General features: G+C 46.7%; 1 protein-coding gene across 2 annotated transcripts in view; it reads left to right on the top strand.

Annotated features, from left to right (window-relative positions):
• LOC8051337 (RING finger and transmembrane domain-containing protein 2) overlaps positions 1–14,093 on the top strand; it is a 47,426-nt gene that overhangs the window by 17,887 nt on the left and 15,446 nt on the right. For both annotated transcript variants that reach the window (XM_029984223.4, XM_040500806.2), the window contains exons 3-8: positions 974–1,115; positions 7,051–7,359; positions 8,836–8,912; positions 9,855–9,955; positions 11,157–11,310; positions 11,959–12,108. In XM_029984223.4, coding sequence (XP_029840083.2) covers positions 974–1,115; positions 7,051–7,359; positions 8,836–8,912; positions 9,855–9,955; positions 11,157–11,310; positions 11,959–12,108 — 933 coding nt within the window. The remainder of the gene's footprint in view (positions 1–973; positions 1,116–7,050; positions 7,360–8,835; positions 8,913–9,854; positions 9,956–11,156; positions 11,311–11,958; positions 12,109–14,093) is intronic.

The following is a 14,093-nucleotide window of genomic DNA, read 5'->3' as shown; positions in this document are numbered from 1 at the left end:
GAATGTTCCAGGCAAAAATATGGATGGAAATTAGGCTGGAAAGCATCACGAGTTGTCACAGGCACTTATTTAGCCAGTCTGCCTGTGAACGTCGATGTCGTCACTATTCTTGCCCTGGACTAGCACCGTAATCACAAAGTCACTAAACGCTTGTGCTTGACTAAGAGACTGCATTCGGTGCAGAACGTAGTTTTTGTCCTGCTCTGGACAGTCACAATAAATTTCAGGGATGTATTTACGCCCACAAAATTGTGTTTAATTACAATTGTATTTGAAATACCCCCGTTTTAGTATATAAATACACACGTCAAATGCATTACCCAATTCGTAATTAAATACAAATGCAAAATACAGAACGTATTTGAAATACGTATTTCAAATACTTGTATTTGAAATACTGCCCATTCCTGATTGCAGACAAGCACCATTCTTTGCTCCTATCATTAGAGGAACCATCTTCTGACTTTATCTTTGCTCAATCAGTGAAAGTCAAGTTAGATCTCACTCTCACGGGTCCAAAATCGGACCTCTGGTACCAGTGTGGTAGGGACAAGTGCAGAACGTGGCAAATCTTAAGCGCCGTCATGTGCGATCCCGAATGAAAGAGAGCGAAGCGACTGAAAAACGGAGAAAGAAGGCAGACGGTAGGTCAGGCGCTTTCGTTTTGCTGCAGTGAGTTGAAGTAGTTTGAGTGCTTGTCAACTATATATATATTTTTAGACAATGCGCGATGCCAGCGTTTACCTGCAAAGCAAGCTAGAAAAGAGCTAGGTACAGGCCTCACGGGTGATGGTTTGCTGCTTCTTTGCATACATTATAAAACGTCACCAGCGGCATAGGCCGTTTAGGACCACCGACTGGGACCACCGACGTTTGCGTCTGGGCCCCGCCGTTCTGAAACGGCTAAAATGCGTAGGACCCTTTCCTTTAGATTATTAAATGACCTCTTTGCCTGGCCCCCGTGCCCTCCCAGGTCATCATGGGGCTGAGCCCGCTGATTGACCGCTCCACCATCCGAAGCCACATGGCCCCTTCCTGGCTCCAGAACCAGAGGTCCGGTGAAGACCTGCGACCGCCCGGCGACCCCGGTGGCAACGCCGCTGGACCTTCTGCGGGTGAGCGTTCTGCACAAGGCTCAATATGTCTGGTCGCTGGCAGTGCCGGCGTTAGGTAACGCGGGGCCCTGAGTGGAAAAAATCTAAATAAGAAAAAAATGTGGAGAAGAGGTAGAAAGTAAATTATGTTCAAGATAATTTCAATTATGCGTCTGTTATATATGTGCACATATAGTTCTAATGTAAAAACTAGAAATCTAAAAGGAGCATATTTTCTCAAATGCCACAGGGGCATTCTGTGAATATGCGCACGAACGAGAAATACCCGAAGCACCAAATGGGCTGGAGTGTAGTATGAAAGGTAATATGGTGTGTCAACTGTATAAGGGAGACAACAGCGTACACTTCAAGGACAGTGCACTCTGAACGTCTGCTTCGCTGAGGGGAAGTAGATGCGCGTATACTTCGCCTCACGGTGCAATAATCTAATTGATAATGTTTAGGGAGCAAGCTCGGCGATTGAAAAGGCCAAAAATGTTTGAGCCTGCACTGCAACTACGACACAATAATGTGGCATGCCTTGCTCAGAATTGCCATGCAGATTTAATTTTGATTCCAACCAATTTTTCTCAACTCCGTTACAAACTGGGCGTGGCTTGTAGGGTGGTAGACGAGTAGGACCCAAGTTGCAGGCCGTGTGCACCCCATCTTAAAACGCAATGTTTTGCACTTTTCTGGCACTGGCCATCTTAATGATGCTGCTGTTGTCGGTCGTCGATAGAATCTCCTGCTTTATCAAAAGCATGGCCAAGGCTGAGAGCCGTTCTTGCTTCGTCGTTAAGCGAAGAAAATTCCTAATGAGTTTCAGTGTGGAGAAACTCTGCTCTGCGGTCGCAACCGACAACGGTACTTTAAACGAAATTTGAAAATTGATAGCTGTGTTTCGGTAAGAGCTTCAAAGTGCCTCGCTCTGAGCGCATACTTCAGACTGTTCTGACGAGCCTTTTTCTAGAATGAACGACAGAAGATGAAGCTCTTCCACAAGATCAGTGCCACATCGAGCTACCGACGTGCATTAAGCATGTTTTGAGATTCTCAGGCTTTTCAATAATGTGATTTCTTTTTAGTTTCTGGAGTGCCAAAATGTAAAGGAAAGAAAAATCCTCTCAAATGTCTTCGTGGAATCGGCCACAGATCAAAGAAGCTGCCTAGCAGTACGTAGATTCCATTTGTGAAGTGAGGTTGAGACAATATGTAAAGGCGTTCGCTACAGATGCCGTGACAGATGCATAAAAATAAGGTTTATTTTTTAATTGGCTGGGGGGACCACGGGGCCCCCTTCCACGGCTGCGAGGCCCTAATGCCAGCGCGGCGCCCGGCACAGCCACTCCTGTTGCCCATGCCTAACGCCGGCCCTGTTACTAGGGGTCATACGGGGCTTGCGCGTGGCGTCAGTCCACCCCTCTTTCTCGGTGACAGAAGTGCCTCGTTGATGCGTGGAAGCTATGCTCTCAAGTGTCCTTTCCCCCATTGTGTCCACACAAGTGGCGCGAGTGCAAATTGTGTATAGGGTGAATAGGATGCCAAAGGCTATTTCCTGGTGTTCAGCAGCTTTGTAGTTTCTTTCGGTTCTGTTTCCATCTAAGCGAGCACGTTAAATATCGGTTCGGTTACGAGTTTTACTAACCATGAACCAGTCCTTAACTCCACGATTTATCATTGGCATCCATGCACATCCTGCGGCTTTTGTCGGGCACCGAAATTGTTACTTTCCTGGCGCGAAGATGGGGTCTAATGTCTCTGTGCCTAACACAAAAAAATGTGGATATTGTGCTTATCCAATGTGAACTGCGCTAGGTTATCATGTGTGCCATGCACTCTGTATAAATGTGCAGTGCTGGTTGCACTTTGAAGTAGAGTCTAAAACACTTTCCCCCTTTACGGACAAAGTTTCCCCAACTTATCGCTGAACTGTTTGCCAGTGAACTGGTAACTGTCATGTGGGATTGTGGCTTGGTCTAGGTTCTGGTTCAGTATCAGACATTCAGCTTCAGTTTTGTTCCAATTTGCTCAAAAATAACGGCTTTGATCTGGTTTTCGGTTTGGGTTTGCTTCGACACTGATTATTTCTGTGGTCGAAGTGTGTACCTGGGGAATGCACGGTGGCACTAATGAAGCTTGAATCCACACGGATGATTCCTTGCTTCGGTCACCGATTAGACTGTCGGCCAGCCGATTGAATGAGTACTCTCGAGCGTAGTAGGGGGAGAGGGGGTTATGGGCACGGGACAATCTTGCTTGTAGCCAACATATCTAAGAGTCTATTTCAGTCTCAGGTTAATTCAACCTGGCTAAGAGTCTTCTTCCTCTCAGACTTTTTGCGCAAGTGTTTGGTGTGAATGCTTTCGCTCGCTGTAATTTGTTAAGAAGCATTCGTCCGACAATAGACCCTTCCCGAAATTCAGTCTGGTGATCAATATCATCTATGAGTGCATGGCATCTATGCCATATCAATGGTGGCATCCTGGTGGTCGATGAAGAAAGAAGCTAAGAGGTGTGAACCCGAGCAGATGAGACGAGTCCCGTACACTTAACACGTTAGCGTGACGCGGTGCATTAGTTTAATTCAGGTGCTGCGTTAGCGTTCACTTCATGCATGTCCCTGTGATGTGCAGACGCCAATGTTCATGGAATGCTTGCAGAATTCGCATTGTTTTCACCCCTCCTGTCACTGCCCATGAAACGACTGTCCGATTCTTAAAAGTCGGAAGGGCCGAAAAAATTTGTCGTCATAAATGCCCGAGCATTAATTCCTTTCAAAAAGGAAGGTTTTGTATCTCTTTATCGGTTAAGGTGGAGCCCCGCACCAAAGCCTCATTTTTTTAGCGGGAACGCTTCCAAGCGGCTGTTTCTCTTTCCTCGGCTAAATGGAGCATTCTCTCCCCATCAAACAGGAAAACATATGAGCAAACAACCCAAGATAAATGGAGCAACAGGGGTGGTTTTGCCATCTGCCAGAAAGCGCGCCAAAGAAGTGCCAAAACCAAGACACGAACCGCACCCGTAGTCGGGCTTTATGGTCCCTAATAGCGACTGGCACTCTATTAGTAGGCACGGGTTTAACCTGTCGGCACGCACTCAGCGCCCTTTCGTACCCGTTATGGCAATTAATTATGTTAAAGGCTAAAGTGAAAGAATGCTTCGCACAAACTGTTTTCTTTCTTTTCTTTGGTTGTTGTCTCCTTTGAAATTAATTAAAGCCGCCTCGGTGGCTCCGAGGCCAGAGCACCGGCCCACGGATCCCCAGGTGGCGGGTTCGAATCCCAGCTGAGGTGTCCGCAATATGACGGAGGCTTATTGCGGAAAAGGCGCCGTGTAACCGAGCTTTCGGTTGCACGTCAAAAGATCCCTAGGTGGTCGAAATTAATCCTCAGTCCTCCGCTGGGGCGTGCCAGATACCCGTCGTAGGTTTGGCACGTAAAACCCCCAAATTTGATTCCTTTGAAATTAAGACTAATCTATAAAGGATTGTACGGTAAAAATCACTTCCTTGCCTGCTGTGCTTTGGTGTCCCATTAAATAGTGCCTTTTCATTACCATCATTAGAATGGTGGTAGGTGAGCCAAAATGGGAGCACAGGGCATCTCTCCCGAATGCACGCAGCACGCGCCCGTTGCCTCGCGTGTCTGTCAGCAGGGCAGGCACACACTGAGTTTACGAGATGTTGAAGTGTTATCAAAGTTTGAAAGCTTGCACTGGACGCATGACTACTGAAAGACCTTCCTGCTGCTCTTATCCTGTTACAGTCTACTCTTGGCAGTTCAAAGTCACTTTATTCGAATTTTCAGTTAGTTCGAAGGAAGGGTGCGGTCCCAGAAATTACACATACGATTCTATGGGGAAAACATTACAGCATGGCATTTCCCATGCTGTAATTAAGCAAGAGTTTGGTGAACTGCAAACTAAGTATGACGGTTATCTTCATGTTTATACTGATGGTGCCAAAACCTCCTCTTTTGTCGGTTGCGCTGTGTATTCTGAAAGCTTCTCCAAGGTTCAACGACTTGATTGTGTTGCCAGCATTTTTACTGCGGAACTCTATGCGGTATCAATGGCGATCGAATGCATTATCAATAGGAAAATACTGAGGGCGGTCCTGTTTATTGACTCTCAAAGTGTGATTCTTGCAGTTTGCTCTCTTAAAGATACTAAAAATATGCTTGTACAACAGATTCGATATAAACTTAACTCTGCTTTGCATGGAGGTCAAAATATAAAATTTTGTTGGGTACCCAGTCACATTGGCATACAAGGCAATGAAGAAGCCGACAGGCTTGCAGGGTCTGCCGGTAATCTTCCACAATCTCTGTCGTGTTTACCCTATCAAGATATTAAGCCCTTGGTGAAGTCCTTGATTCATCATTCTTGGCAATTGGAATGGGACATGGAGTGCGATAACAAGCTTCATGTTACCAAACCGGCTTTGGGAGTTTGGGAAAGCTCTTCATGCAACAGCCGACTTCATGAAACGTTGTTGTGCCGTTTGAGAATCGGACGCTCATTTATAACCCATAGGTATCTGCTTTCGGGAGAAGATCCACCAGTCTGCGATCAGTGTGGTGATAGGCTCACTGTTTTGCATATCTTGTGGTTGTGCCCCAGCCTTGAGCCCAAGCGCCGCATTCATTTCCCTGAATTTTTTCAATATCATATCCCATTTCATCCTGCTCTTCTTCTGGGCGAGAATCCTCTGGTCTCTTTTGAACGAGTAATAGAATTTCTTGGTAGTGTTGGCCTTTTACACCGATTTTAGCTTCTTGGTTATCCGTTTGTAAAACCCACTTTATAGTACAATGAAGCCTAAAATTTGTTTGGCGCAAATGGCCTCGTAGCTATTGCGCCATAAACCCCCAAAATCTCTCTCTCTCTATTGTGTGCGTGGTGGGAAAAAGAGGGAAGCTGCCAGGCGGCGAAGCCATTCAAGCAGCCAAGACACGCCAAGCCAGGCCAGCATGGCTGCGGGCGCATGCATCATGGCGTCGTTCCCACGGAAATTACAAAAGCGAGTGCAGTAGCGGGGTGCGTGAAGCCAATACAGCTCGGCTCGAGGCACTACCCAGTTTCGAGATGTTTTCTCCATCGAATACATCGATATCAACAAACAGGCTGTAATCTGTCGTCCGCTTTTGGGCAGTGGCATCGTGCAGGTGGCTAGGCCAGGAACAATCACATGGTTTCTCTTGCTGAGTGCCGCTATCGCAGAAACTGCTTCTGACACCACAGAATACAGTTTTGCGTTTTCTTTGGTGAATAAACTGCTAAAAGGCCCTAAGAAAGGTATGCAATTTCCACAGCATAGCTGATACTGCACATCCTCCTTACCGGAATACTTTGCATCTCCGTTAGCGGAGGCAAGCAAAAATCAACTTCTCCCAGTGAGTATTGAATATAAAAATAAAAATGTAAAATCTTGAGTTTTTTTGTTTTTTTTTATTTGAAGTATGTTTAATTTAATTTGTTTTGCTGTCCCTGTGAGCTTCTAATTATAACGAGTTGACTCTGGTGACCTTAGATAGCATGGAATTTCAGGAATGGTCTCACTGTAACTTGGCGAAGGCTATGGTCCCAGGACCACTCAGTGCGTCAGAGGGAGACACATGACCATACTCTGTTTCACTATTTGCCGTAGTGCTGTCAAAGCCACGGGCGGGAGAAAATAAGAAGAACCATTGTACGAATTTTGAGCCACGGGCTAGTCTCGTAGAGGCAGAAAAAGCGACATCTGTGATTCACAAAAGAGGGTTCCTCCTTCCCCCTTTCTTCAACTGCTTGGGTTACATTCTTGCCCCTGTACTTTTGTAAGGGTCGTGACGTAGATTGGCTCGAAGGGAACGTAGCTTTCGCTATGCCATGTCACAATAAAACAAAGCATAGATTGTAAAAAAAAAAAAAGAATGGGTCGCAAAAATGATTTTGGTTGGGGCTGGGCATGCAGCACCCCTTCAGGGCCGGGGGCCAGCAGGCGGAGGGGTCTCTTCGGGGGCCTACGTGATCGACATGGAGGCAGACGTGGGGTCCCCGACGCCGCCACTAGAGAACCTGCGCCCCCCGCCCTTGGAGTCAGACCTGGGGCTGGCCTCAAGGGGGCCCCCTGGCCCCCCCGGGGGCGCCCACGAGACGGGCACAGAGACGGAGGACCGCTGGAACTCCAGCCCTGAGGTGCGGGCCCTGCTGGACTTCGTGGACAAGTACCTCACCTTCGTGCTTATCCTCCTGCTCAAGCTGTCCTTCGACCACCGCATCGGTACGTGCAATTCGCCAAACCGTTCTGCAGAACTTGCGGGTCTTTCATGGCTGTCGTAGCCATAACCTTACTTAAACTTACTAAGCCATGGTTAGCATGAACAAGTGATCACCAGTTTGTTTTGCTTTTTCTCTCACTACTGTAAAGCTGTAATAGAAATAGCTAGTTGATAAAATCTGCCTGTCATGGAAACCAACTTTATCTGCAAGAGTTGGTGTTTGTTAATAGTCTGCTTAATTTTAAGTTACGAGTGCACTTTTCTCCCTCTATCACCTTGCATTGATGCTTTTTAATGGAAGGGAACAGCAAGCACCGTTAATCACGCAAAATTATCGGAGTCTTGTGGGACCGTGTAAGACTGGAGCAGGAATAAGGTTATGCTTCCTCAATTCCTCTTCTCAATGGTGTCCCTAATGGCCGATTCACACGGCAAACTGATCCGCAAGCGGATTGAAAACATGACGACATGTCCGCAATTCGTCCATCTCCCAAGCTCATCCACACGAGGAAGACGACAAGGAGACGTCAGCAAGGACAGACCGAACCTGTCCGCCGACTCACAGTGCCGCGAAACTGCAACATTGCACCGTGGCGCCATTGTCCAAGAAAAAAATCGACGTTTGCTACCGTGATAAAGAATCGAATTCCGCTGTTATGTACAGATTGAGACTGAATACTGTGATAGGCTTCGTGCGAAGCGCCACTAGCTTTACTAACCCAAGGCATGACAGTGACACAGGCGATGGTCCTGCTCGATAAGGCTTCGGCGTAGAAGCAACGAAGTTCTGGGCTCGTGGAAAGGTACTTGGAGATGCTTTCGCGCACTCCGTGGTCATGCACAACACTTAGATACACCAAAGCCACAAGAAAAGTCTTGCTCAGTGAAAGGCTGATTGGACGTGCATGAATTTTTGCGGCATGCTAGACAAGCTTTGACAGAAACTTCTTGACACAGACCCGGAGAAGCACCGGAAATTGCGTCATGTTAGCCGAGCAAATTTTCTGCAGTTTCTTTCATGCGTGGAACCAAGAATTGCACAACAAAATGGACCAGCTAGTGCACAGGACACAAAAATGCGCCATTTTTATTTTAATCATAAAAAAAAACAAAAAACATTGTATCATTGCAAGACTAAATGCTTTTCGCTTTTCAAGTCAATCTCCCGTAAAAAAATTTGCAAGTGAAAGGAGCGCGATTTTATCAGTTCGCGGACAAGGCGTGGATCGCAGGAATTGGTGACGTGACGGTCACGTGGTACAAGGTCCGTGGACGAAAATCACGATTCGGTCCGTTGTGTGAATCGGCTATGTGTGTTAGGATGGTACTCACGCCATGGGCCTTTGTATTTTCTGAATGCTATTCATGTTGACATTAGTCAGGCAAATAGATGGCTCTATTAAGTGCTCTGTTTGCTCATTGTCTTCATTCTTGATGTTTAGAGATACCATGGCCTAATCCCAGCTATCTTTTTCCAGGGCTGCTGGGGATCTTGGGCCTCTTCATTACATTCTGTCATGCCAACTCGGTCATCAAAAGAGAAGTTGGCAAACAGGTATCTTTGATTTCAGTTTCTTTGCACATGTTTTCGTCCGGCGATGAAACATTTAAAAAAGAATATGAGCCTTCAATCAATATTATTGTTGCGTGACGATTCACTCAATAGGAAAGAACTGGCAAAAGGTTTTGTTGTTTTTTTAGGCAAGAAAAACCGGAAAACGAGGACTGATAACGAAATTGTTTTCAATTCAAATTTGGGGCCAGGGCCACTAATTTTTTTGGCTACGATTCAAACTACTATGTGAACCGTTACATTACGGTAATATTGATCTAAGGATGATTGTATTCTTTTGAATGTATCATCACCGGGCATTTGAAATACTTGCAGTACATTGTCAGCTCGGTGAATGCTTGGCAGTTAGCTCCGAATGTGGTGGAACACTGAAACAAAACTTGGCACGAATCCCATTTGCCCTTCGGTGCTATGTATGGCCGACTCTCAATGATTCAAACCTCACAGGGACAGCAAAACACTTCAAATTAAGCATACCTCGAATTTTAAAAAAAAGGAAAAAAACATAGTACTCAAACCATTTCTTTATTCAGTGCTCACCGGGAGAAGTTGATTTTTGCTTGCCTCTGCCAATGGAGACGTGCAGTATTCTGCTAACGAAGGCACACAGTATTAGCTATGGACTGGAAATTGCAATTCTTTCTTTAAATGCAATCAGCAATTTTATTGTAAAAAAAAAAAATTTTATTGTGCAGTGTTACAAGCAGTTTCCACTTCAGCGGCACTCGGCCACTTTTAACGGAAAGCGACGCGAGCTGTGCACGCACAAGTGCTTTCGCCAACAACCGTTGAGAGGCGCGACGAGGGCAAAAGGCTGTCGTTACATCGTTCACGTCTTCTTCGTACGGGACCGTACGTCCAAATGCTGGCCGCCTATGTGCCGGCCACACAGGTCACTCACCCTCGTCCCGTTGGACAACGCAGGGGAAGCGGCAGTTCAGCGGCCTGTTCATTGTGGCCACCAACCTGGTCACTTGCATATGCTTCGTCTACTTCGTGCTGGCGGACAAGGGACTGGCCTACGCGTGAGTGGACCCTCGTTTCCGTGTTGGGGCAGTGTTCGTAAGGAGCCGAACCAATGCTTGGGTCTGACCGTCTTTGAACCCTGCCGAAACTGTGGCCCGGGAGCCGAACTTCGGCAGGCATCCAGTGTGGTGAGAAACGGAGAGGATGTACAAGCTGTAAGAGGATCTAGATTGCAAAGGTTGATACAAATAAGTAAAGATGAGAATTGCCCTGCAGGGTGAAATGGAGGTAGGATTGCATTTTGTAGGCTTACCCACGTAGATCTGTTAAGGGAAGATTAATACTCCCGAATCACCATGCAGTCAGAAAACATTTTTACAGCGGAGCTGTTAAGGGCTAGTTTCCTCAGGAGGATTGTGTCCCCCGCCAAAGAAATGTCGACACAAAACTCTGGACAGCTATCACCATCTATGAGCTACGGCGGCAACCAGACAATCTACTTGCCGGCCTTGCTCATAGATGGTGACATCCTTTCCGGTTTTACCACTCTGGTTTTCCCCAGAACGGAAAGGCTGAATTTTTCTAGGCGTCCTAGATGTCATCCTAGAGGTCATCCTAAACGTCGTCCTTGAGGTTGTCCGAGAGGTTGTTTTTGAGGTCGTCCTAGAAGTTGTCCTTGAAGTCGTCATAGACGTTGTTTTTGAGGTTATCCTTGATGTCCTCTAGGTCGTCCTAAAGGTCATTCTTGAGGTTGTCCTAGACGTCGTCCTTGAGGTCGTCCCAGAAGTTGTCCTTGATGTCGTCCTAGACGTTGTCTTTGAAATCGTCCTAGAAGTCGTCCTTGAGGTCGTCCTAGACGCCGTCCCTGAGGTCGTCGTAGGCGTCTTCCTTGAGGCCGTCCTCTAGGCATCGTCCTCGAGGTCATCTTAGAAATCCTTGAGGTCGTCCTAGACATTGTCTTTAGACGTCGTCCTTGAGGTTGTCTTACCATACTACAGCTTCGCTGGTCTTTTGTCTTCACCAGAGTGGAAAGGTTGGAAAGTTTTTCTAGCAATTCATAACATTCCAATATAGTTAGGTACGGCTCGCGAGACGGTCCACCAATATCTTATCTCTAAATAAACTTGTGGCGAAGCGGTTTCTTGTCAGAGTTATTGCTAGTTCCAATAACTCAGCTTGACAAGACCGGTTCATTCCCACTCTGTGGGGTTGTTGTGCGGGCCGTCCGGGGTGCTCCCAATTCTGGCGGTTTGTTTGCAGGCTCATCTTGGTGCCGCCTTACTCGCACCCGATCGGGGGCATGGAGGTGGTGTGGATCGTGGTGGTGACCGACTTTGTTCTCAAGCTCATTACCATCCTGGTGAAAGCCCTCATCGTTGCCCTGCCAGGGTTCCTCTCTTGCTTTCCCAGGCGGGTGAGTCTGGGGGCTCTCGGTGTTTCCCCCTCAGTGGCTCAGCTGCCCACATTAACTGAGCAGGAATCAACTGTGGTCGCCTAGGAATGAGTAGGGCGGGATGTGTCTTTCAAATGCCTGGCGTCCAAGACGTGCTTGGTGCGTTCTGTCGTGCTTTGTCTCCGCGCGTGTTCGAGGTACACAAAGTGCACGAGACGTCGAAGTAAGAAGCTCGCGCCTCCAGCGCGAGCTTCTTACTTTTAGTTTCAATGACCGGCCACCCCATGGCGCTGCGTGTCCGGCAAATGGGAGCCTTGTCGACGCATGCGAGCCAATGGGACCGAATCCGAAAGCCATCAACTTGCATCAGTTTCAATGTCCGGCCACCCCATGGCGCTGCGTGTCCGTTGACGCTGTCGACGCAAATATGCTGCAGACGAAATAAGGGAGCAGAAGAATGATGTACATGCTTTCGCATTCACAACTCATAAGAAGTGCTTAGGTGTACCTCGAGCCTTTTTTTGTTCTAAAAGCCATCCCGAAGAAACGAGCTAAACGAAAGTCGCGCAAATTCGATTAAATTGACTAAAATGATTTTAAGTATGGGCAGCCCATAACCCAGTTCCATTCTGCAGCTCCGTTCATCAATAAGCATCCTCGTCCTCGCAGGGAAAGTACTACCTGTTCGTGGAGACGTCGTCACAGGTGTACCGCTCGGTGGTGCCCATGCAGCACTGGCTCTACTACTTCTCCGAGTCCTACACGGGCTCCACTAAGATCTTCAGCATGATGCTGTCGGGAGCCTATCTGCTCTGCAAGGTTTGCACGTCTCTTTATTTTTTATTCAGAGTACTCCTGCAGCGCATAGAAGGCATTATTGCGGGAGCGAATAACAGCGAAAGGAATGTCTCAGAATTTGCAGCACAAACTATACATTCCTGTAAAGCGTTCCAGTCCTTGACCGTCCTCACAAAAAAAACAAATTTTTCCAGAACTCCGTTCTTGTACAGTATTCGCGTATCTTGTGCACATGATCATTACGTTTGGAAAAATAACTTGGTTTTAAGAGGTATGCTGAGCTATTTACTACCAGTAGCTTCATGATAAATGTTGTATAAAAATTTCAACCGTAAATTTTTTCTCCGAGGATCCAATGACGACCATCCTAGTGATTGTTTCATGTTAGTTACACTAGAAAATCGGTCGTACTGGCTCAGGACGAAGCGTGCGGCACGATTTTGTATTTTTTCCAAGCCATCGGTGCAATTTTTTTTGGAAGGGTCCCTCACAGTGCATGCATAACCTAGAAGTGACCTTACATAGGCAAGATATGCTAGTTCTTTTATTTTTTGTGTAGCGTTTTTTAGGTTTTCTTGGACAAAGCCAAATGCGCAACCCGCCCTCATAATGACTCTCTTTCACATTGCGCTCAATCGATGCCACCTCGAAGACGAGAGTCGTCTTTAGTGTTTCCCCGACCTGCCCCGACCAGCCGACATGCCGAAGCTGCACGAGAGCACACGTCAAAGTGACAGACCTGTGCGCCGCGGTGTCACCGTCTGCTCGCATCGCGCTTGTCACGGGCATCAGACATTGCGGATATCCGACTGCATATCCGCTGGGCGATGTTTTGGAACTTTTATGTGATGGGCATTCAGCCAAAATAACGGGGATGGGCAATTGCCAATTTGTCCTTATAGTACATGATTTTACGGTAGGCTTGTTGCACGGTATTGCCATCCTTTTTCAGTTTCTGGGGGATCCTACGAGACCAGAGGCGTAAAAGAGCAAAATGCCAAGCACATGTACGACGGAACATCCAACAGGACATCCGACGGGTAGACGGGTGGCACAACAGTTCGGAAGAACGACCGAACTACGACCTCCGACGTTCTCAGTCAACCGAGTGCCGAGAATTGCGACCTCTGAGATTGCTGACACTCGAAGTAGCTGAGAAGGAAAGATTGGACACATACTTTAAGGGGGGACACTACCTGGACATGTCTACTTTTGAACCGCTCACTCCATCAGTGTGAAATTTGCAGGTGGCGTTTGTAGCCATATAGAAGGAGGGCATGCAAAGTTTCAGCCCTGTGAACCAATTTTGTGAGGTTCTATACCCCCGGAAGGAAGCAAAATATAGCTTTGCATGGAATCTACTCAATGAATCTGTCATTGAGAAATGGTGGTTATCACCACATATCTTTCTGGTGGGATGCATACTGGAATACTTGTTGCCGGTTACTGTGAAAAGAAATTTCACAAAATATGCATTTACAGGTTAAAAAAAGTTTATGAAATTTTTTTTTTTTTTTACATTTACCAGGTTTTGCAAATTAAAATTTTTCATAATAAAGGAACATGAAAATGCAAAATCTAAGCTCATAGTAACCGGCTTGATAAAATTTTGGCATATATTCCGCAAATATTAAGTCTCTCGGTAGTTTCATACTGAAACGATAGTTTTATTAAGGTGAAATTTGCTGCCAAAAAGGTGAACTGAGAAAAACGCATTTGAAATTTCAAGTCCACTTTTTTTTATTATTTGAGCTTCTTTCCTCAAAAAAATTGTCTGTGGTGTCTTCATGTCGCCAAGAACTCTCCAGCTCCATATGTCGGTCCTTCTTCTTCGATTCTCTTCTGCTCATTTGCGATGGCTTCGAGCTTGCGACGTTTCTGGGCGGTCTTAGAGGTGTCCAGTGCCTTCACCTTGGCCTTCAGGATCTTCTGCTGGGTTGCGTTCTTGGTGTGCTCCTCGTGGTGGCTTCCGGGGCAGATGCCCATCTTATTGAGGATCCTCTCAA

Source organism: Ixodes scapularis, unplaced genomic scaffold (assembly GCF_016920785.2).
Source record: "Ixodes scapularis isolate PalLabHiFi unplaced genomic scaffold, ASM1692078v2 PGA_scaffold1__304_contigs__length_218370807, whole genome shotgun sequence".
Classification (NCBI taxonomy): domain Eukaryota; kingdom Metazoa; phylum Arthropoda; class Arachnida; order Ixodida; family Ixodidae; genus Ixodes; species Ixodes scapularis.
The sequence above is the reverse complement of the archived record's forward strand: the minus strand, read 5'-3'. Positions and strand labels throughout refer to the sequence as shown.